The sequence below is a fragment of the Mesitornis unicolor genome, unplaced genomic scaffold (assembly GCF_000695765.1).
Source record: "Mesitornis unicolor isolate BGI_N332 unplaced genomic scaffold, ASM69576v1 scaffold49226, whole genome shotgun sequence".
Taxonomy (NCBI): domain Eukaryota; kingdom Metazoa; phylum Chordata; class Aves; order Mesitornithiformes; family Mesitornithidae; genus Mesitornis; species Mesitornis unicolor.
The window spans coordinates 7057-27568 of NW_010193946.1; the positions used below are offsets into that span (position 1 = coordinate 7057).

A 20512-nucleotide genomic window follows, 5' to 3' on the forward strand; every position below is an offset into this window, starting at 1 on the left:
ATATAAATACTACACTGTAACTGATTAGTAATGAAGCTGGAATGCAAACACAGTAGTGTATTAGATTCCAACAGTATTTACCTAGTTGTTATACGAGGAGGGTATCAGTGTCCCTGTGCCACACTTCTGAGCCATCACTGCAGAATTTCTCCAGTTGAGAACAGCAACCAGAAAAAGCCCAATTTCTACTCAAAGTAGTTCTGAGGTGATGTCAGTTCTTTTGTGTGCCTGGGGGAGGGGAAGGTGAGGATCAAGACCAAGACAAAAAACAGGGTCTAAAAACACACATGCACACACATACATACAGGTCCTTGCAGATCTTGAGTTCTACAACATGTCTTCAACTGTTGGACTTTACACTGTAACTAATAATACAAAGACATATGGCACAAAATTCACCCACAGTTGCTTATTTTTAGACCAAGCTGAATCCAGCACCTGCACAGGACACTATCTTCAACCAGAAGCACGGCCTATCCAAATTTGTCTTGCTTAAAGAGAGATGTGTCATAAGGCCTTTTGGCACTAAGCAAAGGCATGAGCAAGTTACCAGGATCAGTGGTACGCTAAGTTTTTAACTATACCAAATTTAATAGAAGGTATGGAATAAAAGGGAGATTCAAATGCCATACAGTGACCCCTCCTCAGGGGAAAAAATAACAAACAACAAAAAAAACCCCAAAACAAGAACACAGCATTAAGATCTGCCTTTCCCACAGTCCTGCCTTCTTGTTATAAGCATCGTTACATCGCCTCAAACTCATCAATTCTCTGCTTGGTGTTGCCTTGCCGGATCTGCCGCAGTGTCTTGTACTTGTCACGTCCCTGTCGCATGTTCTCTGAGTGGATAATGTCATTGTGGGTCCTCTTATTTTCATCTCTAGCTTGGGCCAGCTCATCTGTCAGCGCCTACAATGTAAAGAACATTAAATACACGTTACACGTGCCTTCAGCTCATGACAGCAGTGCTTTTCGGTGAGAGCTGACAGGTGACTGGACACATCAGTGATATGGATACAACACATGTTTTTCATAAACACTATGGATCACGTAAGCAATCTCAAAGCCTGAGTAACAAGAGTAATCTTTATATACCTTTTGTCTTTGATTCAAACGAAGAGAAACTCTCATGTTTTGTGTGCTTAACCAAGTGGTTAAATGATGCGTTTTCCAGGAATGATTGTTGCAATTACTCCGTCTCCTCCAAATATTGTCTTACCCTCAGTTGCATCTGTACACGCTCGTTCTTCTCTGCTTCAGTGATGCGTTTCTCCTCATTGCGGTCATTCCTGATCCCTTCGCTGGAGAACTCTGCGCTGTAGGCAGAGTACTCAGATCCTTCATCTTGCAAGTTGTCATGGACATGGTAGTTCACTGGCTCATAGACGGGTGGTGGGGGTGGAGGTGGAGCAGTCATTACCAGGTGTAGCTCTTCCTTTGTCTTTATCAGATCCTCCTGGGCTTCCTTGGCCTTTGGGAAAAGAAAGAGTGAAAAATATTTCCATGCATTTCTTGCTTTAAACCAGCTCAATGAACAGTTCAATGCTTATCTTCCCAGTTCTGTCAATCTACTATGAAAAGCAAGAAAGAAGGAACTAAATCTGCCACTGACAGTCCTCTGTTACAGTGTTATGCACAACATTTATTTTTTTTGCTAGTGATACTATCATCATCCACTGTCTAATGTGCAGGGGATCTGACACACAGTCTGGGAAAAATGGTTCTGTGCAAAGCTACAGTTTTCTGCATCCTGTTCTCCATTTGAAGAGCTGCAGGTTGTAAATATGGGTTCTACAGAGCAAGAACTTCCCAAGTTGGCATTTTTAATGCAATTACACAGTAGGCAATCTCCTTCCTTGCTGCTTCAGCAGTTCTGCCCTCCCATGTGGTCTGCAGCGCTAGGTACAGGGAGGCCACTGGAAGCACCAAGCATTCCCAGCCCAGCGTGGTTTATTTTTCAGTTTACTGCATCAAATTAATTCAACTCCCTCACTGTGGGTACCAGGAAGCCACTGACAACAGCAAACACTCCTCGAGAATGGTACCTGCAGTGTGGCTGCATTTGCAGTGTCTTCTCTTGACTGATGTAATGTCTAAAGATTATGGGATGTCACAGATTAAATGCATCATTTATACATGTGCCCCTTCCCCTCCCTGGCTCCAAGTTAATGAGCACATTTTTAGGCTTAATACAGGATTTCATTTTGAAGTTTGACTACAGGCTTGTTGTAAAAAAGGTGTTTTGCTGGCGTATTGCACATTCATCACGAGTCTGCCCTTCTCTGCTGGTGTGCAGATGTTTGCCTTCACGTGTTTCAAGAAGTCATACCAGGCTAAGCACCATGGTATGCTCTGTGCAACCGCAGAACTTTAGAGCAACTTTGTAAAACAGAGATACTCACTCTGATCTGCCACTCTTCAACCTCACTCTCTTTACGCTTCCTTGCCTCTTCAAGAAGTGCAATCTTGGCTGTATACTCTGCAAGCTCTGTAGCCTGTTGAATAATAAGACTGGAATTATAAGGACTCTTAAAAAAAACAACAAAGCAAACAAAAACCCAAACACAACAATGAAACACTGTTGACTGAGAAAAGACCCAAGTGTTACACTTTTCTGTAATAAAAACTGAATAGGAAATTAAGAGCATTGAGTAGATTGCTCATGAGACAAACCAGTGCCACAATGATGCTATCACATGGTCTAGTATTTCACTGCGCAATGCTTTTCCCTGGAGAGCAATGCTTTGCCTTACTCAAAGGGCATAGTAACATGCCGGTACATCTTATCCTCAAAATGACCAGGTCTTACCAGCTGCTCCTGGCTCTTTATCTGGTCCATAGTTTGTTTCTCCAGCTCTTCCTTGGCCTGCAGAGCAGCCAAACGATCAGCTTCCAAGCGTTCTGCTTCCTGCTGGGCTCGTCTCCTTTCCTCCTCCAGCTGAATGGCTCTTTGGATCTGATCTGAGAGCTCTGCAGAAAGACGGATCAATGCGGTCAGCCCACAGGCCTGATCAAAGCAAAGGGACTACAGTCTCTTAGGTAACTGCAGAAGTCATGACAAGCGCTTAACTCCAGCTTGCAATATCCCTTCACTGTCAACCTCAAAGTAGTTACGTGCATAATACATCAAGTAACTGAATTCAGAAGTAGTCAGCTGCACATTAAAATTAAATCTTCTGCAAGATATTTGCACTGAAGTCTGTAACACTGACATTATTCTGCTGCCCTTAATTGACAGTTTTCTGCAAGGACCAGATGTTGCTGTCTCCAATCTGCTCATCTGTGCACTGAAACAGAAGCTTCCATTTCACTGGAAAGTCTTGTTCCCAAAGTACTTCTTCTGTGAGAAGTAAAAAGTACTTGAGAGCTGAACTCTGTTACTCACTGTTGGAAGAGGCTACACTACTTAAATCCTCTTGGCAACAGGGGAAAACAGAGTTTGTGTGACCTTCAATTCCCAAATACAATCAGCAGATTTTATGCTTTCATGCTTTGGATGATCTCAGCAGTGTGCACAGATGTGTGTATTTATCCATGTAGGCAGAAATTAGGAAACCTTGCCAAGAGATTGCAGTGTCATCAGATTTAGACTAGGTGTAGGCAGCGACCCATATAACCCTTCTGTGGAGCACAAAACACGTGGTCTGGTAAGTCCATACAAGTACTTTACCTTTCTCTGCTTTCTGAGTCTTCACCTCATACTCTTGTAGCCTCACCAGCAGCTCCTCCTTCTCCCTCAACATTTGTTCTTTCTCCCTCTCAATTGTCTCCCTCTTCTTCTTTTCATTCTCGAGCTGTTGCCTGTTAGAAACAGATTTCATGCTTAAAGCTCACTGTCAGATATAAGCTACAGCCAGGCAGCAAGGAAAGCCAAGAAGGTGTAAAAACAAGAGCGAGCACCAATCAAACAAAGACAAACAACCCATGAATACAGGAGAAAAGCAACATAATTTCTTGAATCATAAGGAACCTGCAGCCAGTGGTGGAAGTCCAATGGAACTGCTGATCCTTCTTACTTGCCCGTAAGAGGTCTCCCAGTCCCCTCTTCTCTCTTTGCAGTGTACACACATGCTCCCTTTGAAGGTTTCTCCCTTACTCCCAGCCATCTCATGGTCCAACACAAAGAGTCAGGTGAACCCCTCTCTAGGTGTGCACCACCACATGGGAGCCCCCTGTGCCTTTACTTGTGCACTTCTCAAGACTGCAAAGAGGACAGCAGACCACACAGCCACACATCCAAGCCAGAAGAGTAACACTTAGAGTCCTGCTGCAGGATATTCCGAGTCCACCCCATAAGCCAGAGCTCTGGGGCCACACATATGCCTTACGAACATGGGACGGCCTTGTCCAAGTGAAACCCACATTCCCAGCTGCCTGCTGACCCCTGGCAGTTTGGTGTCATTTCTGCCACACCATGCCCGCATTCAAGCTGACCTTTCCAGCTGTTTCTGGTGCTTCTCCTCCCGGGCCTGGGCTTTCATCTGCTGCACCTCAATGGTGTCGGGCTTCCTGCGCCGCATATACAGTTCATGGTTGCCCATGCAGAGCTGCAGGATCCTCTTGTTAATCCTCAGACGAGGGGCGTAAAACACGAAGTCCTAGAAGAGAAAGACCATGCAGTGAGTTTTCCAAGCTTGCTTTTCCTTTCCCCAGCTACCTGCAGACAGATTGCCTTGTCATTACTTTCACTGTAATTGAGACATATACACAGGCCATTTATATATAGCAGCAAGGACTGCCAATAGCATTTGAAGCCAAAACAACTGTTATTTATATTCTCTGTTTCAAGCCTACATAAAATTGAGAAGTTACTCTTCAAGAAAAAGTAGCTTTTGAAGAAAATTAACATTCTCCATTTAAAGGAGACTTTCTGGAGTTTGGAAATGTTGCAGAAGATTCTGGGTTGTCAGGTAACCATCTGGGGAACTCAGAGACCTCGAGTCTGAGTAATTGGTTTTTAATTTTGCAAGGTTTTATGACTGAAAGATAAAGGAATGAAACTTTTTCTGTTAGAAGTAAAAATTTATTGCAGACTATTAAAGTAAATTTGTAGAATTTTCTGATCTATTTGAATCAATATTTAAGGCACCATCTGTGTTTTCTCAGAGAAAGAGAAGAAATCCCCACCCATGCAGAAATACCTTCCAATATCATTCTTTCCTCTCTGTGGCATTTCCTAGTGAAGTTGACCCAAGCTGTTACAAGAATGTCAAATGAAAGCTATTTTTTTGGAACCACAAAAAATATGAGTTATTTTGAATATCGGGTTGCTGGTAGTAACAAACCACAAAATATTCTAAAATTTCTGGTTCTGCAAAATGAACAGCCCCACATTTCTTATTATCTGTGTTATAACCAGTCTTTTACAGAAACTATACACCAGGGTGGAATTTCCAGAAGCAAATCTGCTAAGAAAGGGATACAGAGGGCCAAGTTCACTACCTGCCTGATGATTTTTCCAAGTCGGTACATGTTTACAACACAGGCTAAACTCACACAGCAAACAAACCCTGCATCTTTGTGCCTTTTTTTGTGCACTGTATGGACGGTGGGCAAGCTGCCTCATTACCACCATAAACCAGTACCCATTCCTTAGAATCACTCTCCTATGGACTGCCCCACTGATAGCAAGAGGTGGAACTGAGAAGGGGCACACAGAGACCCTACCCTTCTACATGGCAGCAGTGATCATGTTTTTAACTGCCTGAGCTGAGGAGCACAAGTTGCGGCTATCTGTGGAATAACTAGAAGTCACACGAGAAGCAATGAAAAGCCCTCCAATTACTTATGAAGATGAACATGAATACACTGACAAAGACTCATTTTCTTCAACAAGTTTTCCTAATTCACATCCTGACTGCAAGAGACGCAGTCAGCTCGGTGTGTTGTGCTCCTCAATAAACCCTGCCAGAGCCATTCTGAGCTGTACAGGTCTGATATCGTAAACTGTGCCTGTAAGCCGTTCAGTTGACCTTCTACTTCTGACAAGTAATTTTAAAAACAAAGAGTTTGTGTACATTGTGATAAGCAGGTCCTATCCTGAGACAAGGTTCACTTACATGGAAGTGAATACTGAGGGCATGGATATTGGTGATGTTTGTCCTATAAGGTCATAACCAAGGGACAAAACATTCATGTAAGAACATAAAAGAATCCTGTTTCTCATTCCCTGGTCTCGCACAACCAGGAGCATTGCAGCTTGGTATCGGAAAGATAAAGTGCTGAAGATGTTGGAGTATGTAGGCAGACAGACCTAAAAATTAAGGAAGCTTATTCAGGGCAAGGTGCCGCAGGACTCTACCCATTACATTAGTGCCCATTTAAACACTGACATGGTAGAGCCCTCTAAATTAAAGAGGAGCTTCCAACCCACGTCTTGGGTGGACTGGGTATTCTGCTGTAGTTATAATGCTGGCCTTTTTAAAAGGAGACAGAGGCATATGAAAAGATCCAGACAACTTCCTGAATGCTCAGAATTAGTGCCCAGATAAATTCCTCTCTCACACATAGCTTTAAACATAACATCACCCAGAGGGAAAAGGACAACTGAGTCACAGGGAGGAAACATAACTGAGTTTTTCAATGTTAACACCTCTCTGTATCACCCTCTTGCAAGTCTCCCATTTCAAACTCTGTCAGATTTACTGTTGCAGAGTGGATGGAAAGCTGTGATCCACAAACAGGACATTAGTAATTTCATAATGTGTACAACATGTTCAAGAGGATCTTCTGTTGAGAAAGGCATGCTTGACAGACCAGCTTTCTATCTCTGGGGAGTTTTGCTGGCTTTCACTAACAGCATCACAAAAAGAAGCTCCTCTGCCCCCAAAACCCAGGTTGTTACCTAGAGGAAAGCCTTGCAGTACATTGGGTGTAACAGGAAAGTAACCTTTAACAGAAAAAGGTCCTCCCAGTAATTTAGAGATTTATAAGCCATCACCCTTTGCCAAAGTCAAACTGCTTATTATTTCTCAGGGCTGTGCTTACCCACTAAGGCCAAGTACTGAAGTGGGGAGAAGAGAAGAAGAGAAAGCCTTTCTTAACTACTCCAAAAAGTTTCACAAGACTGACAGAACAAAATCCACCTATAGAAGTTACTCTATGTTTTCAACAGGTCAAAGTTGCTAGTTCTTCACTAAAATAATGCTGAAAACACTCTAAGTAATAAGAAGTGACATTCACAGGTAGCTGTATGTAGGTTCTCCACAGAAATCGTATCATTCCCATTTACCCTAGTATTCAAGAAGGTCAATGAACAACCATAGTCCTTAAGTGGCTTTTACTCTTTCAGTGGCGTGGAAGTGAGCAATGAGCATTAAGATGGGAAGCTGTACATATCCATGTGGTTTGGCAGTAGCATTTGCATTATTTTTGTGGTGGTATGTTTTTCTTTTTCTTTTTGACAACAAAATAGTTAGCCACCAGCTTTCATGCACTTAAAGAAATGGGGAGAGGACTCGTCTTGGAATATAATCTGGCTACAGAGAAGGCTCACAAAACTAGTGAAGAATCTCAGATTTAAGCATAACATTACCTGGTTTGCTAGGGAAAAAAAAAAAGACTCTGCAGTTGTAAAATCCTCATTTTTTTTCATGCTAGATACCAACATAAACCCTTATTTATACTGCACAGAAAAACAGCTCCAAATACACCCTAAATACCAGGGCTCATTTTGCCTCTAGAATATCTGCAACTTTTTGTCTCACCACAGACAAATGCATTTTGAGAAGAAACAGTATTGGTTGTTCATATGCAGTATCCAGGAATCCATTCTAGATATACTTACAGGTGCCTTCTTGTCAATAGGCTTTATAACAAACTTCTTGTCATTGAAAGAGATGTTTCTGATTTCACTCCAGGGGAACCCAATCTTTGGAGTCAGTCTGGAAAAAAAGATAAACATTTTTAAGAGATGCTGCAATGAACTTTTTTTCCACCCACTTTTTTTCTATCACAGACACAGTGGGATGCAACACTTCACACAGCTCTCCCAACAGAAAGATGACAGTAGTTGAAACAAAAACCCACAGGAGCAGGAAGTGATGCCCAGTCACTCCCCTTACAGAGTCTCTCCTCATTGGGACCAGTCACCCTACCCAGACCTTTGACTGTACAACAGGGATGGTCTCTGCCGAAGCCATGCACTCAGCTTTCCCAAATACCTGCTTTAAGCTTGTTTCTGTGAAACCAGGGCCTAAAACCTACAGTGTACATACTTCAGGCATGTGCGCTGGGCTTCCAGGAGGCTTCTCTCACATCGTGGGAGGCATAAGCCAAAGTAGCTCAGCAACTCCCCACACCTTCTAGCACCCACAGAGGAGTCTACCCTGCTGCATTACAGCAAGCCCAGTTACCTCCGTGCTGCCTTCACTTCTGAAGTGCTGGGCAGGCACAAACACGGTTGGTAGACGCAGATTTCTTGCCTTTTGTTTCCTCCCCTAGATTACAGGCAAGGCTGGTGACAAAGAGCCCTGGTCATTCCTTCCATACAAACCGCTCTAGCAGAACTGCACGTGGTGCTCTCCTATTGGAAAGCGCCCCTTGAAACAAAGGGTAGGACTTGGACTCCCAGCTCTTCCTCGCTGCCTAGGAGTTCAGGTCTGCTGGTTTGTTTAAAATGATTTCTTTAAGCTGCACTAGTCATTTGAGGTTTTCCTTTTCTTCTATTTCTCCAGACTCTTGCATATAGAAAGTACCAAGTTACTCATGAGATCAGATGCTTGTGTATTTGACTGTTAACAAACTCATTCAATTCCCTTGCAAACAAATATTTCATTTTCAAGTTTAGTATCACACTATTCTTCTCTTATGAATGGAGGATCCATTCTCTAGAGATAGCAGTTAACGATTAAGAATTGTGTCTTACAGAAATGATAATACAAGCAATCTTTTTGTTACTATCTATCCCCTGCAATATGAGTGTCTCTGACGCACACTGAAGTGCTGACAACTATTTCTAGTTTGGAGAAACAAGTATTAGTGTTTAGCACTTAGAGAAGCGTCAATCATCACAGTGAACCACTTTGTAAGAATCTTTTCTATAGAGCTCACTAGTTAAGGAAAAAAAGCTGGCAATTTTGGAGGAATTTGACTCGTCTTCAGAGATAGCACAATTTTGCTGCGTTCAAGCATAAAAACCAACTTGTGTTGTTTAAAATTAGAAATCAAGAATAAAATACATCCTCTTAGGAACTCACCATTCCCTAACCTTTAACTCAACTACAGGATTATGCAACAGTGTGTGTGTGTGTGTGTGTGTGTGTAACATTACGTAGAACTGTAAAGAAAATTATTTAATTAACTAAGATTAACTAATTAATCCACTTCCGTCATAATAGCTTAAATGTTTTAACCCCAGATAATACAGTATGACAGACAACTAAAATAAGTCACTGGTTCTATTGTGGATTCTCCTCTTTACTGGAGGGGGGGAGCTTGAAAATACCTAGAAGTGGGACACTGACACAGACTGCAGTACGGAGGCTTGCATGCCTATAGCATGGTCTTGTTTTCCTCAGGTTGAACTTCAACAAGGAAGTCTTTGCTTTTTAACCTTTGCCCCAGTCCTCAAATTTTACACATACAAACCAGAGGCACGGTACACCTTACTATTTTTCTAGTCCCCATATCTGCTCAAAAGACTTAATTACATAGTAGCAAGAGTTACAGCAGAAACAAGCAGCTTGCTCCAGCACAGTATTTGTTTTACAAATGCCCTTGATAACTCTTTGCAGTCAAGGGGCTATACACCGTCTGCTTTGGCAGCTCGAAAAACCTGTTTGTGTGACCATGGTTACATAGCAAGACCAGTCATTCAAGATTCAAGTATTACATGAACGAAACTACTTTTCTTTCATGTGACACTCCTTGTTTTCTGGGTGACAGTATATATTAGCATAGCAGAAAAGGCTGCATTTCTCTTTGCCATCTTAACAGAGAGTTCCAATTAATATTTGGGTTGCGTTCAAAGCTTTTTGGGGGCAAAGATGTAGAACAGGTGAAAACCCCTCCGTAGTACAATGGTAGTCTGTTATGGATCTGTGACAGGAAACCAAGACTTGGAAGGCAGAGAAATTAAAGAAGAAAAAAAAAGCAGTCTAGAGAGCAACCCTTCATTTAAAAAGAAAAAGATGTCTATTTTAACTCCCTGTCAATTGTGGGGTATTAGAAGAGACTAGCAGGCTTAGACACAGCTGTTCTCACCTTCCTTTTATGTTTATTTATAGATGCAGTCTATAATTTCCCACCTACCATCCAATTAATAATGGCTCTGCCTTTACCAACAGGGCTGATTAAAACTATGCGTATCTCAGCAAGACCTCATTTCATTCCTCGTTCACGGTAACTATATAGGTTAACTCCTCCCTGGGTTTTGGGTGTTATCTGGCTTTGGTTTTGTGTCCACCCCATAATCTGTCCTTTTCAAAACCAGGCATTTGTACAGACATCTATTATTAACTTCAGTAGAGGAATGGCCTTAGATGTCCAAACACTCTGCAGTTATGTCAGTCTATCTAGGTTCTTGTTTTATACCTACTGCTGCCATACCTAGCAACCTGACTTAAGGAAAAGCTTAGTTCAGGGTTCAGCTCTACAACTGTGCACAATTTACCAGATGGCATCTCTCTTTATACGGCAGGAAGCATTAGCAGGTCAGGCTGCAAAGGTCAGGAAAGTCACGAAAGCATAAATGACATGAAAGCTCATTTCCTAGCACAGCTTCACCTACTGATCCACAAGTGGAACACCAGCAAGTTCTAAACTTTGCCTTCACCCTGTAAATGAGAAATGTCCCTTGGCTCCCATGCCAGCTCTCACTCTGGGAGATCGGAGGTGAAAAAAAAGCCTTACTTATCATCCTTTTCATAGATGTTGAGCCCCAAGGCATCAACCCCCAGCCAAAGGTCAGTTCCTTTCTTATTCTTAATTTCAAAGTAGTTGATTCCATACATCTCCAGGTCTTGAGCAATCTTCAGGTATTCCAGCATGGCATTCTCCCTGGTTGAGACAGGAAGGAGAGCAGATGTTAGCTTCTCATTTAGCTGACTATCTCAGAAAGCACAAAGTCCTCAAGGGAAACAAGTAACTTCTCCTCACAAGTCAAACACAAGAGCTAAAACTGAACATTCCGCATCTGGGATTCACTTTAGGAGTTATGATATTACACCTATGAACATACACACCCCCCATTACTCCCATTTACCCATCCCTAGTATTTCCAGACAGAAAATTAGCAACATTCATCTCTTCCAGCATTCATCTTTGTCTCAAGGTACAGTCAGTGGGAAAGGTATAGTACCTGAACTTTCCCTGTCTGCCAAAGCAAATGCTTCAGTGAACTTAAAGTTAGATGCACAACTGTACTTTTTTTTTCCACTTAAAGTCATCATTGATATACTCTGCCTAGGTTCAAGATTTTCAGGAAGCCATCCAAGAGACAGATCTTAGAACAAGTGTGAGAATCCTATCAGGTTTTGTTGTGTGATTCAGTGTCGGACTAGAAAATACACACTAATAGTTCCCACTCACAGGAGACTCTTTGAGTCTATTTCAAAAGCATGCTGTAGAACTGTGAGCTTAAAGCAATCAGCCAGGGACAAAGTGGCTGGCCTAGAAACCAATACAAAACTTACTTGAGCATGCCGCTGTGTTCAGCATGCCACACCTGGATCCGTTCTTCCCACTGCTCTCTGGAGAGTTTGTGTTGGTCCATCACCCTACACAAAGAAAGAGATATTAGCAAGATTAGAATTTGTGCTCTGCAGTACCATTGATGCTGATCTTTGTGTTTATGACTAATCAGTCCCACCCACAAAGCCTTACTGAAACCAAGGGGAAGATCCTACTCGGCCCAAAGATGTACTCTGTGAAGCAGAGTCATTCGGAATGAACAAAACACCTCTGCAAAGCCTTTCTGGTCACTGACCAGAGACATGAGAGGAGTAAGCAAAAGAATCTCATACATGCTGCAGACACCGGGGGTTGAAGCAAAGCAAAGCAAAGCAAAAGTTGGTGTCATTCCTGTGGTGCAGACTGTCACCAGGAAGTGTAAACAGACGCCATTTGTCTGATAACACACACTTGGCCTGTGTAGGGATGGACTACGTAGCCTCAAGGCATGCTTTCCAGATTCAGGATTTTTAGGACTGTACATTAGGATTAAGAACAAAAAACCCAAACTTCTCCAGGGATGATACATTCATGACTGAAAGCTGCTCCTTTCTTCTTAAAGAGTAGACATTCATGCTGCCTATTACCAGCATGGCAGCAATGCTTAGGAAAGAAAAGTTGAATTCAAAAGTATACTTCCTCTCCCTAACCAACTCAAGGGAAGAACACAAAAACATACTCTAACAGATAGAAATAAAAGAAGGAAAACCCCCAAATGCATACAATTAAATAAAAAAAAAAGAGAGATAATGCCTTCAGTGAAACTCTTTGTATTTAACCAGAATGCAAATTCTTGACTCAAAAAAACCAACACCCCACAAAAAAAATGTCCCCCCTCCAAAAAAAGAGACTGCATCAACCAACTCTTTCACCTTTGGGGGATCAGACGCTCTGAGTTGAGGTATCCAGGCTTGTGCACATCTTTGTTGTAATCTCCAAATTTGGCCTGCACAGCATAGGAGCCAAGAAGTACTGCAGTTTCAGGAGGACAGTAGATCTCATCGCTGAGGATCCCTTCCTTCACCTGCAGGAAGAAGAGCTTCTGCGTGATGTCCTGGATCAGCTCTTCAGACACATCCTCTGGGAAGAACTTGGCACGGAATTTGAACTGGAGGGGATTCTCCTTTCTGATTTCTTGAGCAGAAACCTGAGGACAGAGGTGACACCACCACTGAGCAGGGTTGCAAACAATGGAATAAACCGCTTTTACACAGAGAAAGGGATTAGGGGCATTTGCCTCAAAAGGTGGGTGACTGCCAACTCATTCCTTAATTCTGGCTGCTTACTGGTATGAGAACACAGGGGAGACGCATTGTGTTTTCCAACAAAGCCAGTAAAATTCTGCTTGCACAGCAAACCTTGGTCACTGGAGAATGATTTACCATGCTGTATCAGATAGCAAACCCATCCAGTGTCATACATGTTTGGCAGAGAACAGCCCCATGCCATTAAACAGGTGTGTCACTGACTGCCTCATCAGGAAACTCTTCACACCCTCAGAAGAGTTGCACGTCCACAAACAAGAGCACATCAGAGGCACCTGCACTCTGTCACAACCGCCCAGCCTTGAAGTGACCTCTGATTAGTAACAACTGATCCTGCACAAGCAGAGACTAAAACCATCACTAGCCAAGATGCTCCTCCAGACACAGCAAGAATAGCTGCATCTACCTAACAAAGTACTCAAGCTGCTGCTGTATATCTGACAAATACTATAAAGCTTTCTACGATTCACAGAGAAGGGGCAAACACCCACTATGCCACACCTCACCCAAACAGTTCCCATGGAGGTCACAAAGTTTTCTCTAAAAATAATCCTGGAGTTATGAGAAGGAACAATCAACAACAGGTACAAGGTTTATAAAGTTGCAGCCAATAACAAATCAGGAATCATATAAGCATTAATGTCTGTTCAGCAATTAGCCCGATGACTGTTACCTTTTTATCAAGCTTCAGCCAAGTCTGGAATCCTTTGTTGTCCACATACTGAAGTCCAAAGTACCACACTTCTCGCAAACCTATGGTTTTAACCACCTGTAACATAAAGGAAGAAAGTTAGTGTAGGTAACAGTTCACTTTAAGTCCAGGTACCCTCTCAAGTCCTGTATCACCCAAGGCAACAGCCTAAATCTCCCCATCTGGCATCTCTTGATTTCATCTTGCAGACAAAGATCTACAGCTGCTGTAGTAGATGACAGCAATGGCACAGGGTAAGCTACTTGTCCCACCCAGTTCCTAGGAGATGATGATTCTGGGGAAACCAGGAAAGACAAACGGGGCAAGTGACAGGCCACAAACTGGTACACTGGTAGCAGGTGGGCCTTCTGCTTGCTTCTGTCTACTGGCCCTTCTCAAAACTATACTTGATGAAGCAGCAAGTTACTTCTCTCATCAAAACTTATGGATAGATGGTCTGTAACGGTGTTAGTACAACTACAACTGGATAGCAGTACTAATGGCTGCAGTGATCTTGTCTGCCAGTCACCAAAGATGATTTGGCTGGAGGAAGCAACTGAGGGATGCTTTACACAGCTGCTGCAGTAAGCTCCCTCTGCAGTTTTGAGAACTAAAACAAGCTACAAGTATTCTCAGTCAAGGGTACTGGTTTTTTTAAACTTGCACAAAGACTGGTTTTGATGGACAAAACATACTGATGGCCCAATATTAGGACAAATTTCATTTCATGTATTGTAAATACTAACCAGATGAAAGACCCAAAAATACCATCCGTTGACTGGATGGCACACTTACTAGTGAAAATAGTCTTTTTTGGACATGCTCCTTTTCCTCAGTGGAGAAGACAGCCTAGTTCCTGACCTCCTCCTACTCTTGACCACTTGTTCTTATAGCTCAGTAGTTTGCTGCCAGCTCATCTACCTATAAAGCTGTGCTCTAGACAGAGCTGAGATCTGGAAGGATCCACTACATACATATCTGGATCACTTGCTTGACGTTATTTGCAGAGCAGACCACCAGGCGAGAGCTTTTTAAAACTACTTCGCAAGTTAGGAAAGTGTGACAGACTCCAGAGGCTGTAGTAACACTGGCTTCAACAGGTCTGAGATCTCAACCAAGGGCCTGTTTCACCTTTCCCATTTATAGTATTGCTGGATACAACGGTTCTAGGATACTTCATTAGTTTCTGCTGCAGCTTCACTTAAATTTTCTTACCGGTAAGCTACAGTAAGGTAAGGGAGATGGGGAAAAATGCACCATCCTGATCAGCACTCTGAGAATTACTGTTTGAATGACATTGCTGAATAACAAGCAATCTAGAAAGTTTAGCGATATAAGGCCAAGAAAACTGCATAGTAGTATGAAAAATGTCTTTTAAGGATAAAGAGGTCAGTGTCTACTAGTTGAGGAAACGGGATAGCTTCATAGGTAGACACTGTGGGCTGTATTTAGTAGGCTGTGGTCTACATATTCTACTTCAGCAGGGCCATACATTATAACTAGAGTTTATGTTTAAAAAAAAAAGCAAGCAACAACCCAACAAACAAAAAAACCCTTTTAAAAAAGACCTGGGGTCTGAAAATACTTCAGCCTTTACTTGATTGAAGTTCCTTTTCCCTCCTCCTCCAAAGTGGCTGGTTTCACCTCAGAGCAGACAAGTTTTCTGATAGCTAGGCATATTCTTAGAAGGGTCAGAACTCGGCTTTACTCAATCTACCAGAAAAGCAGGGGTGAGTTGTGCGATACTTCCTGTTGCACAAAAAAAGTGTTGTAACTTCATTAAAATAGCATTGCATAAATCAAGCACTTACCAGGTCATTATCTCTGAATGTCTCTTGCAACGGAAAAAGTACACTTTTTTATAAATCAAGTTAGAAAGCTTGCACAAGTTATGACCTTTCAAGTTCTTCCCCAAAACTAAAGGCAAGGAAGGAGAAAGTATTAAGCTGAACTTCAATTTGACCATTTGAGCTCCAACGTGAAGAACGAAGACATGAATGTTTTAGCTTGTATTCTGGGATATGGTTTGTAAACTTCCTCCACAGCAAAACAGGTAAAACTAAGAACCAATGCATTATATTCAAGCTGGGAGACATCTTTCCCCCACTCCTCAAATGCATGAAGCAACAAATTTTAAGTTTGCCCAGGACTGTGCCTCCCAGCAATGCATTCACTCCCAGAAAATGCCAGGACCACTGCAGTGTAAACTCTACATAGGCCTGGCTGGAGCAGAGCTGAACTCAGCATTCACAGGTTTCACCACTCTCCGCTTTCTATAAAAGGGAGCTATAATGAACCTTACATGGAGGATACACTTCTGTCAGCAAAGCCTAAAGCACCAGGGCACTGACAGAGTGGGTTTGGTAGCTGACAGCATGCCAAAAAACCATCTTGTGGTTTCCAAAAATAGCCTGCTGCTTCAATGCCCTTTCCCCCCACTGTGGTTTTTCAGTTCAAGTTGGGCCACTCCTCATACCTGTGAAAATCTGTTGCCCCCATAGACTTCATCTAAGTGTAAATTCCACTTGAGATAAGGGCCTAGTAAAAGGCTTTCACAGCAGAAGTGAAGAGAGGGCGTCAGAACAGTTGCAGCTAAACACATGATCTTCTCCTGCCCTGGTTTTGTGCTGCATGCTTCTACCTTGGTCTTCTCTTGAAACACAGAAGTGCACCCCAACAAGATATGGACTATGGGTAAGAATTTGCAAGCACAGGTTTTAAACTCAATCCACAGGATGTAAGGAGCAAACTTTCACAAGGTGGTAATTTATCCCAATAGTGTAGTAAGTGCTGCAACAAGCAGAGTCTTCTGAAGTCCAGAACTACATAGGCAGCAAGTGAAAAGCATCTTGAATCTGAAGCATCCTGTGTTTTTCCATGTTCTCAGAATTTTATGCCTCTCAGCTGGAGAGCAAGAAAGTAGGTTCTCTTCTGCCAGAGAGAGGGCCCTAACTCTTAACAGATCACAGAATCACACAGAATCACAGAATCGCTCGGTTGGAAAAGACCTCCAAGATCATCACGTCCAACCACTCCTGTCTACCCCCTAAACCATATCCCTAAGTACCTCGTCTACCCGCTCTTTAAATACATCCAGGGATGGTGACTCCACCACCTCCCTGGGCAGCCTGTTCCAGCCTCTGACAACCCTCTCAGTAAAGAACTTCCTCCTTATCTCTAACCTGAATCTCCCTTGGCACAGCTTGGTGCCATTTCCACTTGTTCTGTCCTCCATCACCTGGGAGAAAAGACCAGCACCCACCTGTCTACAACCTCCCTCTCTACAACCTCCCTTTAGGTAGTTGTAGGTGGTGATGAGGTCTCCCCTCAGCCTTCTCTTCTCCAGCTGTTCTTCATAAGGCTTGTAAACATCAGTGAATATATGTGGGAGAAAAATGTCCTTGGTGAATCCTTATTGTAAGGAACATAAGACATACTTACACTGTCTAAGGCACTGCTTTCCAAAACCTGGATTTTAGGCATTTGGCTTTCTGTATCCCCAGAAATGAAACCAGAGTTCTCAGGTTTGGGTAAACCTGGAAGGGGCTGGAGGAGGAAACTACCTTGATGCAAGGGTGGTCAGCAGTGAAGGGAAGGTCAAACAGCAAATGCTGGTTCCATAAAAATGCAGACATTTCATATGCACTTCACCAAATTTCCAATCAATGAATACTTGATGTTTATCTCACAACAAAATCTCAGAAGGAACGGACACTGTTCAGCCATTTCTGCCTACTAAAGTGCAACCACCTTTCGCTATCAAGGCTAGCAGGGGACATGGGGAGAAGTGCAAAGGAATTGCTTTAACAGCTTAAGACATGTAACTGAAGTCTGCATAGATCAATTCTTAGTTTTCAGATTCCAGCAGAAAAAGAAGCAAGTGTGGGGGTTTTGGGGTGGGATTTTTTGTGTGTGGTTTTGTTCGTTTGTTTTAATTCCAGAACAGTAAGTTACATCATTCTGCTGCAATCTAGGCTTTACTTCAGTTTCATAAGAGAAAGGCACTTAAGAAAATAATAACATTTTACAAAGTGCTTTTTGTTTATTTTAGTTGTCTTTATCTGACCTTTGTAGGTCCATCTCCAAACAGACCTGTATATTGCTAATGCAGTAGCAGGAAGAATAACAGCAGGGGAGGAGAGCCTTGGTTACTCATGCCCTCCACTTCCACAGGAACCCCCAGAGGCAGGCTGGGCAAGTCTCTCCTCCATCCTGCTGCACAGTGGCCTTTTCCAAGGGTGTTGTTATACGTGCTGCATGGACATCACAAACTCTTCTGGTTCGCCAGTAGTTTGGCAAACTTGAACATCTGTGGCAAGTGGCCACCTCCAACTCAGCTCCTGAATGAATGCAGCTATGCCTTGTCAGCCATCTGAAGACCTCATTCTTTAGAGTTTTATACACAGGGACAGGGACAACATTTCAACTTTAGAATTTAAGTAATAAGCAAGAGTTAAGCTGTATTTTAAAGCAAGAGGTGCATTTTTCACACACCACCTATGCTATCTAGATGTTTTAGATCCCTTATGACACTTCATCACCCAGCATTGCTCAGAGGACAAGTTTCACTGGAACGTAACATACCTGCAAAGAGTTTTGCTTTTTCCTTAACTGTGATGGAATTTAGAGATCTTAGTTTGGACTAGGGCCCTCTGATTAGGAGGTGGAGAGAAGAAAGAAAGGTAGGTTTGGAATGAAGTCTTAAGAAAACACTATAGTCTGAAATGTACTCCAAGCTTAAGCAACAAGAGTCCATACCAACCCTTCACTGACCTGGTCAAACAGCTGTTTGCCTGTCGTGTTTGGCTGGATGGCAAACTCCAGCTCTGCATCCATAGTAACAACTCGAACATTGATCTGAGGAGAAAAACAAAAAGCATTGTTTAAGATGTACTGAAAGATATTTCTCGGTGTTAACACAGTACTTGGTGTACCATACAGTCTCCACACTTTGACGCACTACCGTAACCTCTATAATATACACACGCCTCAATTAGATTTGTGTTATCACACCAGCAAAGTTAATTGGGACACTGACTTTGCTGTCTTATCCAGATTGCTCTGCAGGTTTTCCTACTCAGCACAGGATTTGATTGACCTTCTGGTTGAATGAGAGGGCATTTTAGAGTTGACCACTCCAGGCCTAAAACCCCTTGGAATATGGGCTCCTGTGAGCATGCAGCATAGTTGCCTGCAGGCCATCCCTCGGATTACGAAAGGTCCTAATGACTAAATTAAATTTAAGACTTATAACTTAACTTCCATTTATATTAGGGCTGGAATTAATCTGAGGTTTTAAAGGCAAAAGGCTGCAGATTATTCTTAGAAAGCAATCAGCATTAACCTAATAAACGTTCATTCTTCCCCTCATAAAAATCTACTCTGCACGTAAAAACAGCAGTTATGGGTACCAAATGATACTACAAGGCAAGAGTTCACCAAGCTATTGCTGTTAAGTGAAGAAAAAACATAACCAGATTTACTGCAATGACAGAAGTAGACTGCAAGACAGGGGTTACTTATGTTTGAAGAAGGCAAAAGTGTTTAATGACCAGAAAAAGTCTATCAGCAGCTAATCAGGAGACAACAGAATCAACCAAGCTTGCAGAGAACAGCATAAGGACCAGCAAAACGGCAAATCAGGAAAGGATTATCTCCCAGCTGTTCTGCTACAGGAGACCATATTGCCTGCAATACTATGCTAGGTCCCAAAAACATCCAACAACCTCAAAAAAAGTAAAAATACCCCAAACGGCAATGATCGTGTAGTGTTGTTCTACTAACAAGTTAGACTTGCAGCTTGGTATTTTGAAGGAAAGAGAAGAAAAAGTGGACATGTAAATACAAGGCCAGACAACAGGTAAGCCACACACAGATAGGAGTTCATGACGTTTTCCCAGCATTTTATAAATGTGACATTACAGAAAGCCAGAGCTGGCAGACCAGGATAGCCTGCTACAGCTGCGGCACTGGTGCCCAGCGCAGAGGCACATGTTTGAAGAAATGAGAGGAAGGGGCAGGAGAGGAATAGAATCAAATTGCTCACTACAAAACCTTGACAATGCAGCAGTTCCCAGCTGCTAAACCAGAGATGATGATTGCTTAGGTGCCCTGTCACTTTCAAGCTGTATTTCTAAAGCAGTGTCCTTTAAATTAGGATTTTTTTTTTAAATTCCTCTAATAGCAACAAGAAAGAGCAAGCAAGAAAGGTTTTCTAAGAGCTCCTTTAGCCATAGCACTTGGGATCCATAACAAAGCATGGAAGTGTGTCTAAGGCCTTCTTCCTGTGCCTTGAAAACCAAAGGGGTTTCCCAAACAGTTTCCAGTGTAGCAAGAGAGGGGAAATTCAGATACCAAATTCTCAGAAACAGTAAGACTGCAACTTGAAGATGTGACCTTAAAAAGCTCCTGTTGCTTAATCCCTCTCAACAATAAATCCCTAATCATATTCTAATCCCTTTCTACCCCCTTCAAGAAAACATATGCTTGTAATCCACAGTTCTGTACTGTGTGAGTTATTTGTACTTCTGGCTGAAACACCACAGTGGGTGTAAAATACGTTATCACTCTACAAGCTGAAGAAGCTGACAGGATGGGCTTCCCACTACTTCCCAGAAAACCTGCGGGATGTTGGCTGAGCAAAGAATTCCAGTCAGTACCAGTAAACTCATCTTTTACTCTATCCCCTTAGTGGTTACTGTAAACTCCCTTGTCCAGGCGAATACCCTGCATTACTCCAACTCTAAAAGACCCTTCTGGATACAGTCCGCTTCCTAAAGGATCAGCTGCATAGTGAGCTATTTAGTACTAAAGCCATCTACCTGCTATGGCTTTTAAGAATTATGTTAGCATTAAAACCAGAAATTGAAGTCATCTGCTTTCCACT

The 20512-nt window shown here is 42.5% G+C and overlaps 1 protein-coding gene across 2 annotated transcripts; it reads right to left on the bottom strand.

Annotated features, from left to right (window-relative positions):
• Positions 1 to 621: 621 nt before the first annotated feature.
• Positions 622 to 18480, bottom strand: EZR (ezrin). 2 transcript variants are annotated; one of them, XM_010187627.1, is made up of 12 exons: positions 18400 to 18480; positions 13609 to 13704; positions 12543 to 12817; positions 11634 to 11717; positions 10852 to 10998; positions 7787 to 7883; positions 4435 to 4598; positions 3671 to 3801; positions 2810 to 2970; positions 2403 to 2495; positions 1220 to 1471; positions 622 to 909 (listed from the first exon to the last, which is right to left on the bottom strand). In XM_010187627.1, exons 1-12 carry the CDS (start codon positions 18460 to 18462, stop codon positions 745 to 747), a joined length of 1728 nt encoding a protein of 575 aa, XP_010185929.1. In that variant the 5' UTR covers positions 18463 to 18480; the 3' UTR covers positions 622 to 744. The 2 variants fall into 2 exon arrangements, with proteins under 2 accessions (XP_010185929.1, XP_010185928.1); XM_010187626.1 differs by lacking the exons at positions 12543 to 12817; positions 13609 to 13704 and having other exon boundaries at positions 18400 to 18458.
• Positions 18481 to 20512: the final 2032 nt, after the last annotated feature.